The sequence below is a fragment of the Canis lupus genome, chromosome 11, assembly GCF_048164855.1.
Source record: "Canis lupus baileyi chromosome 11, mCanLup2.hap1, whole genome shotgun sequence".
Lineage (NCBI taxonomy): Eukaryota > Metazoa > Chordata > Mammalia > Carnivora > Canidae > Canis > Canis lupus.
In genome coordinates, this window is record NC_132848.1 from 38,280,495 (window position 1) to 38,296,867 (window position 16,373).

Below are 16,373 nucleotides of genomic sequence, written 5' to 3' on the forward strand. Positions count from 1 at the left end.
GAGCCCAGATTTTATGAGAGGCCAGAGCCAAGGCTCCCTTTAAGAAACATTGCTCCACCCTTTTAAACAATATTTAGGGTTTTTTTTTTTTCTTTCTCCTCAGTTTTTCTTCTCTGCTCTGTTTCTTCTCTTAATTGCTCACACCCTTGCGTCACTCTGAACACTCAGTGTCTCCAGTTCATACCAAAAATTCAGTCTGGCTTTTGCCTTCATGTCTTGTTTGAAATCCTTCAGGTGAATATCCTGCTGAGTATAGATAGAACTTTACATTTTATTTTCCTGCTTATCAACAGTTAATACATCAGAGATGGTGGAAGAGTAAATATAATGACACTGTTGTGAGTTAGGGACTGGATGGTTTGCTCCCAGGAGGCCCCAGTTTCCTGCCTGTCCCCAGGGAAGCTGTTGCTGTCTTACCTTGCAGTTGTTTTCCCAGAAAGATGGAGGCAACAGCTGAGTTGGAAGGTGAGTCCTTAGTATCCGTGGAGAGGGCATTGCGTTGGCCTTTTCCACCCCTTTAAGTAAATCAAGAGGAAACATCTGCATAGTACAAGCATTGCATGGGAAACTTATATTTTGGGCTCTGTCCAGAATGTCCTAACACCTCCCTTCCCTTTTTCTGCTTATCTCTTGACTTTCCTTTTTGATTTCATAATGAGATTATTGAGATGACTACCACTTTTGTAGACTTCTACAGCTAGAGAACTGGAAGGGAGCTTCAATTAATATGCCACTTTAAGGATGAGGAGATGAAAGCTGAGAATGGACAAGCTAGGTCTTGTTGTGGCAGAGCCAAGGGGACCAGAGTGCAAGTCTTTCTTGCCTTCTAGATAGCGCCCATCCCTGCATGTCTGCAGTAGGCTGCCATGTACCTGACCTACGTGTTAGTCATTTGTTTCATCTCTAAAAACACATGTACTTCATGGCATGTGAGTCGTGATTTCCACTCTGTACTCTAAAACACTGACTGGGCACCCGCTCTGTGCAATCATTGCATAGACTGAGGTTAGGCGATGGGCGATGTGAGATAATAGAAAATTTATATTTGTTTCTGCCCCTGCTTCTTGGCAGAGAGTTCCTGAAACCCCTGTTGTTTGGGTATAGGGGTGTCCTGTTCTTTATTTTTTTTTTGAAGATTTATTTACTTATTTGAGAGAGAGTAAGAGACTGTGCACATGCATCATCAGGGAGAGGAGTGGATGGTGAGAGAGAGAGAGAGAGAGAGAGAGAGAGAGAGAGAGATTCCAAGCAGACTCCCTGCTCAGCACAGACCTGATGCAGGGTTCAAGCTGACGACCTGAGATCATGACCCCAGCCGAAATCTGGTCAGCCACTCAACTGACTGAACCATCCAGGTGCCCCAGGTGTGTCCTATTCTAATGAAGTGACTCCAGGGGGGAGGTTCCTGGATGGGGGCTGGTCACCAGCAAAACCAACCATGATTAGAAGCTTGGAATTTTCTCCAAATTGGGGAGAAGGGCTGAAAATGAAATAAATGATAGATCATGCCTGTGTGATGAAGCTCCATTAAATCCCCAAAGTCCAGGGTTTGAGAGCTCCTGGGTTGATGAACATGAGATTGGGGAGGATGGTGCCTGAAGAAGGCATAGAAGCTTCGAGTCCTCTCCCTATGGTTTGTCTGAGGTGTCTCTTCCATCTAGCCAAAGAGAGGGTTGTGGGAACACCTGATTAGTAGTCAAGTTGGACAGAAGTTGTGGGTAACCTGGGAATCTACTACTTGCAGTTGGCACCTAAAGTGCAGGGAGAGCAGTTTCGTGAGCACTTCACCTGTGAGATCTGATACCATCTGCAGGTAGGTAGTGTCAGATTTGAGTTGAATTGTAGGACACATGGCTGGTGTCATAGACAGTCTGTTGTTGGTGTGAAGGACCCCCCAGCCGCGGTCAGACACATGTTGGATTTGGGGTCTGAGTCTAATACAGCAGAAAGGCAACAAAGTTAAAGAAGACATGCTCCTTTTCTCTAAGAAGCTTCCATTCTAGTGGAATCACAGGCTTATGCAAAGTGAACAGAGTTAGTTATGAGAAATGAATCAGCCCCAAGGATCTGGAGTACATTGATGTTGTTCAGGGACACACTGAATTTGGACCCTGATATGTAGTTGATGGGAAAAATGCCTCTATATGAAGGGTCAGAAAGGCTGCTGGAATGTAGGAGGGAAACAAACCTGGTAATAAAGAAGCATTTTATTGTAAATGTGTATCAACAAGTTAAGCTCTGAAGCAACCTTCTACACTGGCTTTCCACATCTCTTCATCCCTGAGTACTCCAGTGAGTGGTTGGTTTTCCAAAGATGGGCAAGGGGGGTAGAAAGAAAGGTGTGAAGGAGATGCCCCTGACAGACATCTTGAGAGTGCTGTTGTTATGTTTGACTTGTAAAAAGCTGGATCCCAGGTAAGGTCACTTAGTCCAAACTGCCCTCTTGCTGATATAAATTGTCCACGTGGTCTGTATGAGCATTACGGCTTTGGTTATTATCCCTGGCTTTGGGAGGAGCAAGAATCTCTGCAGATCACAGTAAAGAGGAGGAAGACAAGGCCCTTCACCCTAGGAGGGAGTAGGTCTGGAACTGGTCTTGTTACCTACACTTGAAAATGTAAATGCTCCCTGGTGCTTTCAGATTGTTGCTGCTTTTGAGCAGCTCAGACCACGTGACTCTTGTTTGGAAACCTTCCATACTCAAGGTGGTTTTTCACATTTGCTCCCCAAGCTATGTGTTTAAGAGGCTGGATTCAAAGTGGAGTTGAAAGGATGTGCTTCATTCTGGTCATTTTTGATTTTGCTTATTTTATATGTTGGGAATCCCTAGTAGTTTTAAAAAATTGTAGTAAAATACATATAAAGTAAAATTTGCCATCTTAATCCTTTTAAAGAGTCCAGTTCAGTAGTGCTAAGTGCATTCATACTGTTGTGCAAGAAGCCTACAGAATTCTCCATGTTGCAAAATTGAAACTCCATTCCTGTTAAACACTAAGTCCCCATTCCACCCTCCCCCAGCCGCTGGCAGCCACTATTCTTTCTGATTCTATGACTACTCTGGCTACCTCATAAAAGTGGAATCATACAGTGTTCATCTTTTTTTGTGATTGGCTTATTCCACTTAGCATAATATCCTCAAGGTTTATTCATGTTGTAGCCAGTGTTAGAACTTCCTTCCTTTTTAAGGCTGAATAGTCTTTCATTGCATGTATGTATCACATTTTACTTATCTGTTCATCTGTCATGGACACTTTGGTTGATTCCATCCATGGCTGTTGTGAATAATGCTGTCATAAACACGAGTGTGCAAGTTATCTTTTCCAGTCTCTGTTTTTTAGTTCTTTTGGGCATATACCCAGAGGTGGAATTGTTGGATGACAGGGCCCCAACAATTTTTTTTTAAATAAAAAAATCCTGGTACTGAAAAGAAAAATTGGAAAACCACTGGTTTATTTATTTATTTATTTTTTAAAACCACTGGTTTATACTTAAAGTTTATATTCCTTAGCAAGACGTGTAAAACTGTCCTGTCTCTAGCTCCCTTCCTCATGTTCTGTCATGTCTCCTGCTCACATGTTCCCCTTCAGAGCTATCTACATTCATCCTGCTGCTCCAGGCCCCTTCCTTCTTGTCTATGTCTCTGGGCACCTGGTTGGTCCCATTTGTTCTTTAAGAGTCTCTCCAGACACTTCCACTGCTAGTAGTATGGTGGCCTGGACACTATGAAGACCTGTCCTGTTATAAAACACATGCAAAATCTGATTGAAACACTACAAACAGCCTTTAAATGTATAGCCAGGCAAGAAACTAATGGGGCTTTCCAGAGGCCCAAGTGCAGAGGGAGTACAGGACAGAGAGGTGAGAAGGAAGAAGAGAGAGAGAGGTTGTGATGACCTGAGCATGTTTGCCCCTTAGTTCTGGGGCCCAATGACCTCTATGTGGGAAGGAGGCTGGTACGCTTAGGCTTTCCTCCTCCTACATGCAACTCTCCCAGCAGGCTTGACCCAGCTCCAGTTTCAAAGTTTGCTGCTGAAGAACCCCTATAGCAGACAGAAATTTTGTGGGTTTAGGGCTTTACATGGAGCATCCACGAATGTCTTTTTTCAGAGGTTCAGGTAAATTATACATTTCTCTCTCTCTCTCTCTCTCTCTCTCTCTCACATCAGTACCTCAGAGGAGCTGGTTGGGTGGCCTTATTCCTTTGTCACTGACATGAGTGCTCAGCCTTAGGGTTGGGGTTGAGAAGCGCAGGAGAGAGTGTCCGTGAACACACCTCAAGCCACAGAGTTGATTCCTGAGCCTGACCCATGAAGGAAGGGGGCCAAGGGAGTCATTTTTGGCTCTCATCATCTGCGTGAGGAACTTGCAGTCTGGCAGGAGAGACACAGCAATAGCAGTAGCAGCTTGTAACTGCAGGTGTCACCTTCCCAGGCATTGGTCTTCAGGCCCATTCTTTACCCTGCCAATGGTGAAGTCCTATGAAGTCCTATGCTAACTCCACCCAACATACCCACTGCTTGTCATCATATGGTCTGCATTTGTCTCCTCCATTGGACCATGGATTATTGAGGGCAAGTGGAGGTGTAGAGTCTTATAAGTACAGCCTAGGGCCTGTAGTATAAATGCTTGTTGAGCTGAAAGGGTTATTCCTAGATCTCATCTATATATTCTTTCTTCCCAGCCCTGCTCTCATTAGGTCAGCCCTGCAATACCTTTGATGTCAAACAGCTCTCTAGCTGTAGGTGGTGGTAGTGTGGGGGGCAGGGGGAGTGGAAGGAGGCCTGGGAGGGAGATTCGCTATGTGGGACACAAACTTGCACTATATCCAGCAGTGTTCGTCCACTCCTGAATCCTCTGAGTGTGGTCAGTATACTTGACCAGCTCCCATCAGTCTATTTGGACAACCATCCTACCCTCCTAATGGTAAGTCCTTGCCTTTGATGGCAGGGATCATGTACTCTGAAATAAAACCACTGCCTGGATGGAAAGACTGTAAAGCCTTAACTGCTTGTCATCTCTTTGGACATGAGGCACTTTGATTTTTAAGAAACTATCTTGGTTTGTATATGATGTGCCATGCTCGGTTCTTGGTTATCGACTTTTCTTGAATTCTGCAGCTCCTGGCATTGCCTTGAGATAAGTTCTATCCTGTTTCTTATGATAACTTAGTGACTGGATACTTTGCTCCCCACTGTCAAGAATCCTCACTAGAAATCATGCTTAGGCTTTTTTTCCCCTCTCTTTAATCCCCCAAATTGTCAGAGGTAAGACAATGGTGGCAGGTGTGGGATGTAGAAGTGAGATCAAACACTGGGCTTGGATGCTTCAGGGAACACATGCTTTTGTGGGGCAAAGGATTTAGCCTAAGAGGTGGTCAGTAATACTTAACACTTAAATAAGATCTACTCTGTCCCAGGTACTGCTCTAACCTTTTTACACATATTGACTCTGCCAAAGTGGGATCACAGTTAAGCAGGCAGTGCTGTGGGGCTCTGACCCTGTGTGTGGGGTCAGAGCCCCACAGGTAGTTCAGAGCAGGGGTCAGACCAGGCATTAGATTGCTAAGCTAGTGGTCAACCAGACGGATAGGAACTAAGGACCAGAGGAGTCTGAGCAGCTGGGCAAGGCATTGGTAGATTTATCTGTCCACACTTTCTCCAAATTAAACTTCCACACTAGAGTTGTATTGCTTATAGTTTTGTGGCTCTAGCTAGGTGTGTTTCCATTTTTTTTTTTATTGAGCTGAACTATACAATGCTGAAACAGAAAAGTAGGCCTTCCTCCTATCTCTGTTCTGCAAAATGCATCCAGTAGCTGCCTGTTACCTGGAATGGCTTCTTTTGCCTTCTGATTGTCTTTTTTTTTTGGTGTGAAGAAAAAAATTTCTGGGTTGAGTATTACTCTAAAAAGTTTCCCTACAGAACAGAAATAGTTGGCTGCAAATGCACTATTTTTTCTAGTTATCTGGCACCTCCTTGACTCCACTGGGAATTTGTATGGGTAGAGTAAGGAAAGAAGAGAGTGTGAAGTGTTCCACATATAGCTTTCCACCCTCTCTGTATGTTCTACAGCAGCAATGGTCAGAGGGAGCATTGAAAAAGAAAATAAGGCAGATTCCTTTTTACTTGATGATTCATTTTTGGCAAACAAACTTAGGTAATTTGTAGAAAGAAACAAAGAGGAAGAAAGGAGGAGGAAACCCATGGTGATAGAAATGAGAGGGGAGGAAGAACAAAGAAACAAAACAGAGGAGAAAAGAAAACAGAGACAGGAGAGAGAGGAAGAGAAACGAAGAAGGACAGCCACAGGAGAGCCTACTGCCCTTCAGTAGGATAAATACACTGTGTACATCTAAGCAATGGGATCGCATTCAGCACTGGCAAGAAATGAGCTCTGAAGCTATGAAAAGACATGGAGGAAACTGAAGTGCACATTACTAAGTGAGAGAAGCCAGTCTGAAAAGTTCATGTACTGTATGATTCCAACTATATGACATTCTGGAAAAGGCAAACTGTAGAGACAGTAAACAGATCAGTGGTTGTCAGGGGCTGGGGAGAAGGGAGGGTGAAGAGGGGGCGCATAGAGGATTTTTAGGGCAGTGAAACTACTCTGTATGGTGGTACATTGTTGGATCCACGTTATTATACATTGGTCCAAACCCAAAGAACATACAACATCTAGAGCAAATCCTAATGTGAACTATGGACTTTGGGTGATTAAGACATGTCTGTGTAGGCTCATCAATTGTAGCAAATACAATCTGGGGGAGGAGTGAATATTGAACAATGGAGAAGGCTGTGCACGTGTAGGAAATCTCTGTGCCTCTATGTTGTTGTAAACCTAACACTGTTCTAAAAAATAAGATCTTAAAAGAAAGGAGCCAGGGCAGTACGCAGGGAGCTCTCACCAGAGGGCTGGGGTGGCCGAGCCCACTCAATGAAAGGATGGCGGTGTTGAATGATGGCTCTCTGACATTTCTCCACATCTCCATTGTGCTCAATCATGTCCACAATTTCCTGAATCCATGTAGTCCCTGGAACCCATGTGGAAAGGATGAGAAGGAGAAACCTGTTAGACAATCTGTCCTATGTGTTTGGGGGAGAAAAGGGGATGTGGAGACTAATGATGTTTGGTTCAACCTCCCCTCAGGTCAGGATCCTGTCAGCCATGACAGATGGATGGCCATGTGAGAAAAACCCACGAAGTCTCCATGAAGAGAAAGAGCAGCAGAGGCAAAGCCACATGACATTGTCACCCAAGAGCTGTCCATGACAGAGGACAGCAGGCTGGGTCCCCTAACCCTATCATGCTTGACCCTGGCTAAACCCAGGGACACTAAGCATCCCAAGATCACCTCATCATGGGCCAGTGAAAAGAAGCAGCTTTCCTTGAATGAGTGCACTGTATTGAGGGGGATTTTAACTGATGTGAGCAGCCCTTGCTGACTCCACAGGCTGAAGTCTGATTGTCCCCCTGGTCCCACAATCACCTGATTTAGGGTAGGTACAGATGAGGAGATCATCTGGCTTGGCCTCAAAGTTCTGGATCTGGTTCCAGTTGTCCACAGTGCTAGCCTGCAGGGGGATGCCTGCCACCTCTCTCAGTTGTAGCTGTGCCTCCAATGCTGTGGCCAGGGCCATACTGTCTTGCAATGAGAGGGGAAGTCCCTGTGGGCAGAAGACAGAGGGCACTTTTAAAATAATTGTGGTAAAATACACATAACATAAAATTTACCATTTTAACCATTTTTAAGTACAGTTCAGTGGCATTAAGTACATTCTCATTGTTGTGCAGCCATCACCACCATCCATGTCCAGAACTTTTTCATCTTCCCAAAATGAAACTATGCCATTAAACATGAACTCCCCATTGCCCTTTTACCCCATCCCCTTCCACTTTCAGTCTCTATAGATTGATCTTCTCTAGATCCTGCATATAAATAGAATCACACACTATTTGTCCTATTGTGACTGGTTTATTTCACTCAGCCAAATGCCTCCAGAGTTCATTCATGCTGTAGCAGGGAGGCTGAATAATGTTCCATCATGTGTATATGTGACATTTTGTTTGTCCATTCATCCATGCATGGAACTTGGGTTAATTCTAATTTTTGGCTTTTGTAAATAATGCTGTTATGAACACTGGTAAGCGAGTATTTTTCCAAGATCCTACTTATAATTCTTTGGAATTAGAATTGCTGAATCATATGATAATTTTATGTTTTTGAGAACATTAAATTTTTGAGAAATTGCCATGCTGTTTTCTGCAGTAGCTACACCATTTAACATTCCAGAAAGGCACAAGTGTTCCAATTTTGTCACACCCTTGCCTTGCCAACACTAATTATTTTCTGTTTATTATTTTTATTTATTAAGTATATGTTAAAAATTTTTTAATTTCTATGTTAGCCATCCTAATAGGTATGATATGATGTTTCACTGTGGTTTTGATTTTCATTTCCCTAATTATTAGTGATGTTGAGCATCCTTTCATGTGCCTATTTGTCATTCATATATCTCTTTTGGAGAAATATCCACTTAAATTTTCTGCCCATTTCTTAAGTTTTTTTACTATATTTTTTAAATAAATATTTTAATTTATTTATTTATGAGAGACACAGAGAAAGACAGAGGCATAGGCAGAGGGAGAAGCAGGCTCCCTGCAAGGAACCCAATGTGGGACTTGATCCCAGATCCCCAGGATCACTCCTGAGCCCAAGACAGATGCTCAACCGCTGAGCCACCCAGGAGTCCCAAGTTTTTTTGCTTTAAATGCACAAAATGAGGAAACCAGGAGAAGTGGGCCATACTACTCCAGAATAATTGGCTATTGAGATAGCCATGTGCTGGGCTTAGTGCCTTGTATAAATAACTCATTTTAACTGGTGCATAAAATGAGTGCCAGGACTTTAGAGCTTTTTAGGAAATGTAAATGCCCTGCAATTACTTGTTTTCGTGTCTAGTTCTCCTGGAGCTCAGGGACCTGGTCTAATCCCCTTTGTAGGTTCAGCATGTAGGGGAAGATCCAGGTGGGAAGGAGAGATGGTATTATAGGACAGGGATTTTGGAGATTTTTGCCTCTGGGTCCTGAATTTCTAGGCTTTCCACTGTTAGGTTGATATCTTGGTTATAAATCTCTTTTACCTTTTAGGTTCCTTAAAACATTCTCTGGCTTTAGTTAATCACTTCTGTCTATACAGCAGTAAGTACATCATGATAATAGAAATAAAAAAAAAAATCATCAAGTTAAGGATTTCTTCTAAGCCATATTCTTACCTTCAAGTTCCAGCTGAAAATCAGCAGCCCAAAGTTCTGATCAAGGGTCAGTGGGCACATAAAGTACATTCCAAGGAAGCAGGGCAGCATTCCCTGGGTATGGCAATTGCAGAGGCTCAAATTACTACTGTGTCTGAGGCACGTGGGGCCTTCGGGAGGTAAAGTTCCTCTGGGAGCTCTTGGCATCAACACAAGATGGAGCCATTTCTGTGAGAATTGGTACTAAACGGGAACAAGCCCTGTGACCTGGCCTGAGGTGAAAGAAATATAAACAAGGTCAAATGTGGCTTTGACCTCTCTGCAAATCTCAGCTCCCTTGAGTTTATGTGAACTTCAGGGATGTTTGGATGAACACACCGTTCCTTCCTCTGAGCTCACTGCCTAGCGTCTGTGCATGCCTGTCAGTAACTGAGCCTGGTGGCTGAACCTGGCTTTGACGCTGCTGCAGCTCCTCTGGTGCTACAGAGTCTAAAACACTTGGACCTGTGGGAAAATGGAACTTGGCTTCAGGAACAGATGCATCCAGCTCCAAATAGACTCTTGCTCCCTTAGTGTTCTCCTTCCTTTGCTTGGCTTCTTAGTCTGACTCACTTTCAGCATGAGGGTGACTGTTCCTGTCTCCAACTAATGTTTTAAGATTAAAAACAGCAATGTTAATGAAAACACCTTGCCTACTACATAGTAAATGCTTAATTTTTAAAAAAGATTTTATTTATTTTATTTATTTATTCATAGAGATTGTATTTATTTATTGAGAGAGAGAGAGAGAGAGAGAGAGAGAAAAGCAGAGACACAGGCAGAGGGAGAAGCAGGCTCCATGCAGGGAGCCCGACGTGGGACTCGATTCCGGGTCTCCAGGATCAGGCCCTGGGCTGCAGGCGGCGCTAAACCGCTGCGCCCCAGGGGCAAATGCTTTAAAATGCCTTCTTCCCAAAGTGTATTCAGTCAAACCTGAATGCATAGAGAACGGAAATCTAGAGTCCAGCTATGTGTGTATTTATTTCTACCGTGCCTTATCCTAGAGGGCATACTTCCATGGAGGCAGAGTATATTCCCTAATGGCCTTGGCTACCTGAAAATTAGAATCCATCCCTGTGGTAAATAATCTCTGAACCGCTACAGTCCTGCTGACTCCCAATCTTATTTGTGACCTAGTATTTTTCTTCCTGGAATTTAAACCCTGGTCACCCCTCCTGCCAATGTCTTCTTGTCTCCTTTGACTCTGAACCTCCGGATGCTTCTTCATTGACACCTCTTCCTTGTTTTCCAAAGTTTTTTTTTTTTTTTCTTTCTATAATCTCGATCCATTTTTCTTCGTTCTGCTCTCTTCTCTTTGACAACCTCACTTACTCCAGTGCTGTTAACTCTTGGAACCTTGGCTGACTCATAAGTTCTCAGCATTAACTCACATTAACTGTTTAACTGACAAAACCATAATTTCCAACCACTTGCTAAGTAAGGTTCTGCCAAAATCAGAGCGACCCTGCGCCGCGTGTTTTGCCTGTCACGAGCTGTCTTCTGGTCATGGTAGCACCAGCATACACATCTGAAACATCATCTTGGACTAAGGATGGGGAAGGCCCTCTACTTAACAATATCGGTTATTCATCTAACATATAGTTACGGAATGCAACTGTAAGCAGTGAATAAACCTGTGGTTCTTTCAATCAAAGAATTTCCAGTTAGAAACTGCTCCGCATGTTGGCTTCTTCCACATCCCCCTCAGATGAAGTATGATATTGCAGAACTTTCTAGCAGATCTGTTCACCTCTGGCCTCTTCTTGTTTGGTTTCTTATGCACTTAGCATATAAATTAAGTTTTATGAGTTCAGATCAAGTTATCCCTTGGTTGTTTATGGCCCCAAATCTGAATGCTTTTAACTGAAACGACGTCATATCAAGTTTTACTATAAGAGCACATGAATTAAGGCAGTGTGGTACTTGTGCAAGGACAAATAGTCCAATGAGACAGAAGAGAGAATCCACAAACAGACCCACACAGAGACAGCTACTGGGTTTATGAAGAAGGTGTCACTGCAAAGGAGAAGAGGAAAGCACAACCTTTCCAATAAATAGTGCTTGAAATTGTATATCCATCTGGAAGAAGCTGAATTCTCACCTCATCATATGCCATACCTGAAAACCAATTCTAGGCAGATGGTAGATCTAAATGTGAGAAGTAAAACAATAAAGCTTTTAGAAGGACATGAAAGGATATTTCTATGATCTTTGGAAAAGCCAACCTTTATTAAATAGACTAAAACAAACATCTACCATAAGGAAAACAATCACGAAATTGGATTAAATTAAAGTGAAGAACTATGTTCATCAAAAACACCTTAAGAGAATAAAAAGGCAATCTACAAAGTAGGAGAAAGTATTTCTCAAAAGAGTCATATCCAGGTTATACACAGAACTCCTTCAAATCCGTGAGGAAAAGACTAACATCCCAAGAGATAAATGGGCTAAAGACTTGAAAGGGTACTTCACAAATATGACATGGCCAAGAAATACATGAAAAGATACTAACATCATTAATTACCAGAGAATAGATCAAATCAATAAATTAAATAAAAAATTAAACCCCCAATACAACTATCCAACCACTAGAATGTGTAAGAGTGAAAAGACAGGATTTGTCAAGTTTTGGGGATGATGAGTAACTAGGATACAATGACAGTTGCCTTTTCTTTTCTTTGTTCTTTTCTGTATTTTCCCAATTTTCAACTGATATGATGCTTTTCTGTAATCAGAATATAATGATATTTTTCTCCAGAGAATAGTCTTTTTTTTTTTTTTAATTTTTAAAATGCTCCTCAGCTCTGCATCTCAACTGAGGGATCTATGTAAACAAATCTGGTGGGTTTACTCTGGTTCTTCAGAGTGCCTGGGGTAATTTCATAGAAACAGATTGTGGAGGGTAAACTGAAGGACGGAATTTTTGACTTCTGAAGGAAGAACTTCAGGAACATGTTGTGGGTTCGTGCCTCACAACAGGTAGAGTGTGGATGACTTCCACGGTGGTGGGGAATTGTACCTCTGAGTCTAATTGAATGGAATCAGTGACAGGGTCTTGGTCACTGCTGCTGTTTCTCGGGCCTCAGTTCTTCTACGAATTCCTATTCTGATATATTTCTTTCCAGAAATTGTGATAGTCATTAAACTTTATAGTTGTATAGGTACACGGCAGACTTACCTAGGATGATATTTTATTTCTATGTACATCTCCATGATGTGGATGTCAGCCAATGAGAGTAGTATTGTTTTTTTTTGTTTTGTTTTGATGTTATAGTATAGTTCTTTAATGTGTTTATGTTCTGATGAACAAACTTCAATAAACCACCTTAGATCATTGCTAGCATCTTCCTTTCTTTTTATTTTATTTTATTTTTTATTTTTTTTTAATTTATTTTTTATTGGTGTTCAATTTACTAACATACAGAATAACCCCAGTGCCCGTCACCCATTCACTCCCACCCCCCGCCCTCCTCCCCTTCTACCACCCCTAGTTCGTTTCCCAGAGTTAGCAGTCTTTACGTTCTGTCTCCCTTTCTGATATTTCCCACCCATTTCTTCTCCCTTCCCTTCTATTCCCTTTCACTATTATTTATATTCCCCAAATGAATGAGAACATATAATGTTTGTCCTTCTCCGACTGACTTACTTCACTCAGCATAATACCCTCCAGTTCCATCCACGTTGAAGCAAATGGTGGGTATTTGTCATTTCTAATAGCTGAGTAATATACCATTGTATACATAAACCACATCTTCTTTATCCATTCATCTTTCGTTGGACACCGAGGCTCCTTCCACAGTTTGGCTATTGTGGCCATTGCTGCTATAAACATCGGGGTGCAGGTGTCCCGGCGTTTCATTGCATCTGTATCTTTGGGGTAAATCCCCAACAGTGCAATTGCTGGGTCGTAGGGTAGCTCTATTTTTAACTCTTTGAGGAACCTCCACACAGTTTTCCAGATTGGCTGCACCAGTTCACATTCCCACCAACAGTGTAAGAGGGTTCCCTTTTCTCCGCATCCTCTCCAACATTTGTTGTTTCCTGCCTTGTTAATTTGCCCCATTCTCACTGGTGTGAGGTGGGATCTCATTGTGGTTTTGATTTGTATTTCCCTGATGGCAAGTGATGCAGAGCATTTTCTCATATGCATGTTGGCCATGTCTATGTCTTCCTCTGTGAGATTTCTGTTCATGTCTTTTGCCCATTTCATGATTAGATTGTTTGTTTCTTTGGTGTTGAGTTTAATAAGTTCTTTATAGATCTTGGAAACTAGCCCTTTATCTGATATGTCATTTGCAAATATCTTCTCCCATTCTGTAGGTTGTCTTTGAGTTTTGTTGACTGTATCCTTTGCTGTGCAAAAGCTTCTTATCTTGATGAAGTCCCAATAGTTCATTTTTGCTTTTGTTTCTTTTGCCTTCGTGGATGTATCTTGCAAGAAGTTACTGTGGCCGAGTTCAAAAAGGGTGTTGCCTGTGTTCTTCTCTAGGATTTTGATGGAATCTTGTCTCACATTTAGATCTTTCATCCATTTTGAGTTTATCTTTGTGTATGGTGAAAGAGAGTGGTCTAGTTTCATTCTTCTGCATGTGGATGTCCAATTTTCCCAGCACCATTTATTGAAGAGACTGTCTTTTTTTCCAGTGGATAGTCTTTCCTCCTTTATCGAATATTAGTTGACCATAAAGTTCAGGGTCCACTTCTGGGTTCTCTATTCTGTTCCACTGATCTATGTGTCTGTTTTTGTGCCAGTACCACACTGTCTTGATGACCACAGCTTTGTAGTACAACCTGAAATCTGGCATTGTGATGCCCCCAGATATGGTTTTCTTTTTAAAATTCCCCTGGCTATTCGGGGTCTTTTCTGATTCCACACAAATCTTAAAATAATTTGTTCTAACTCTCTGAAGAAAGTCCATGGTATTTTGATAGGGATTGCATTAAACGTGTATATTGCCCTGGGTAACATTGACATTTTCACAATATTAATTCTGCCAATCCATGAGCATGGAATATTTTTCCATCTCTTTGTGTCTTCCTCAATTTCTTTCAGAAGTGTTCTATAGTTTTGAGGGTATAGATCCTTTACCTCTTTGGTTAGGTTTATTCCTAGGTATCTTATGCTTTTGGGTGCAATTGTAAATGGGATTGACTCCTTAATTTCTCTTTCTTCCGTCTTATTGTTAGTGTATAGAAATGCCACTGACTTCTGGGCATTGATTTTGTATCCTGCCACGCTACCAAATTGCTGTATGAGTTCTAGCAATCTTGGGGTGGAGACTTTGGGGTTTTTTATGTAGAGTATCATGTCATCGGCGAAGAGGGAGAGTTTGACTTCTTCTTTGCCAATTTGAATGCCTTTAATGTCTTTTTGTTGTCTGATTGCTGAGGCTAGGACTTCCAGTACTATGTTGAATAGCAGTGGTGAGAGTGGACATCCCTTCTTCTTCCTGATCTTAGGGGAAAGGCTCCCAGTGCTTCCCCATTGAGAATGATATTTGCTGTGGGCTTTTCATAGATGGCTTTTAAGATGTCGAGGAGTGTTCCCTCTATCCCTACACTCTGAAGAGTTTTGATCAGAAATGGATGCTGTATTTTGTCAAATGCTTTCTCTGCATCTAATGAGAGGATCATATGGTTCTTGGTTTTTCTCTTGCTGATATGATGAATCACATTGATTGTTTTACGGGTGTTGAACCAGCCTTGTGTCCCAGGGATAAATCCAAGTATTCACCAAGTATGGTCATGGTGAATAATTTTCTTAATGTACTGTTGGATCCTATTGGCCAGTATCTTGTTGAGAATTTTTGCATCCATGTTCATCAGGGATATTGGTCTGTAATTCTCCTTTTTGGTGGGGTCTTTGTCTGGTTTTGGAATTAAGGTGATGCTGGCCTCATAGAACGAATTTGGAAGTACTCCATCTCTTTCTATCTTTCCAAACAGCTTTAGGAGAATAGGTATGGTTTCTTCTATAAACGTTTGATAAAATTCCCCTGGGAAGCCATCTGGCCCTGGACTCTTGTGTCTTGGGAGGTTTTGGATGACTGCTTCAATTTCCTCCCTGGTTATTGGCCTGTTAAGGTTTTCTATTTCTTCCTGTTCCAGTTTTGGTAGTTTGTGGCTTTCCAGGAATGCGTCCATTTCTTCTAGATTGCCTAATTTATTGGCGTATAGCTGTTCATAATATGTTTTTAAAATCGTTTGTATTTCCTTGGTGTTGGTAGTGATCTCTCCTTTCTCATTCATGATTTTATTAATTTGAGTCTTCTCTCTCTTCTTTTTAATAAGGCTGGCTAATGGTTTATCTATCTTATTAATTCTTTCAAAGAACCAACTCCTGGTTCTGTTGATCTGTTCCACAGTTCTTCTGGTCTCGATTTCGTTGAGTTCTGCTCGAATCTTTATTAACTCCCTTCTTCTCTTGGGTGTAGGATCTATTTGCTGTTTTTTCTCTAGCTCCTTTATGTGTAAGGTTAGCTTTTGTATTTGAGTTCTTTCCAGTTTTTGAATGGATGCTTGTATTGCCATGTATTTCCCCCTTAGGACTGCTTTTGCTGCATCCCAAAGATTTTGAACGGTTGTATCTTCATTCTCATTAGCTTCCATGAATGTTTTTAATTCTTCCTTAATTTCCTGGTTGACCCTTTCATCTTTTAGCAGGATGGTCCTTAACCTCCACGTGTTTGAGGTCCTTCCAAACTTCTTGTTGTGATTTAGTTCTAATTTCAAGGCATTATGGTCTGAGAATATGCAGGGGACGATCCCAATCTTTTGGTATCGGTTCAGACCCGATTTGTGACCCAATATGTGGTCTATTCTGGAGAAAGTTCCATGTGCACTTGAGAAGAATGTGTATTCAGTTGAGTTTGGATGTAAAGTTCTGTAGATATCTGTGAAATCCATCTGGTCCAGTGTATCATTTAAAGCTCTCGTTTCTTTGGAGATGTTGTGCTTAGAAGACCTATCGAGTATAGAAAGAGCTAGATTGAAGTCACCAAGTATAAGTGTATTATTATCTAAGTATTTCTTCACTTTGGTTAATAATTGATTGATATATTTGGCAGCTCCCACATTTGG

At 41.8% G+C, this 16,373-nt stretch overlaps 1 protein-coding gene and 1 long non-coding RNA gene across 9 annotated transcripts in view; one reads left to right on the top strand and one right to left on the bottom strand.

The window, feature by feature from the left end:
- The window catches only part of LOC140643019 (uncharacterized), a 160,604-nt gene that overhangs the window by 138,182 nt on the left and 6,049 nt on the right, over window positions 1-16,373 (top strand). For 2 of the 7 annotated variants that reach the window (XR_012039399.1, XR_012039402.1), the window contains one exon: window positions 7,150-8,181. The exons of the other annotated variants lie outside the window; for them this stretch is intronic. This is a non-coding gene — a long non-coding RNA (uncharacterized lncRNA). Of the gene's footprint in view, window positions 1-7,149; window positions 8,182-16,373 lie in introns of those variants that run through there. 7 annotated transcript variants of the gene reach the window in all.
- SULT1C2 (sulfotransferase family 1C member 2) overlaps window positions 1-16,373 on the bottom strand; it is a 29,216-nt gene that overhangs the window by 8,168 nt on the left and 4,675 nt on the right. Inside the window, exons 2-5 of one of the 2 annotated variants that reach the window (XM_072844351.1) lie at window positions 9,276-9,526; window positions 7,490-7,667; window positions 6,908-7,033; window positions 418-515 (exon numbers count right to left, since the gene is read on the bottom strand). In XM_072844351.1, coding sequence (XP_072700452.1) covers window positions 418-515; window positions 6,908-7,033; window positions 7,490-7,667; window positions 9,276-9,461 — 588 coding nt within the window. In that variant the 5' untranslated portion in view covers window positions 9,462-9,526. The remainder of the gene's footprint in view (window positions 1-417; window positions 516-6,907; window positions 7,034-7,489; window positions 7,668-9,275; window positions 9,527-16,373) is intronic. The other variant, XM_072844352.1, reaches the window with a different exon arrangement.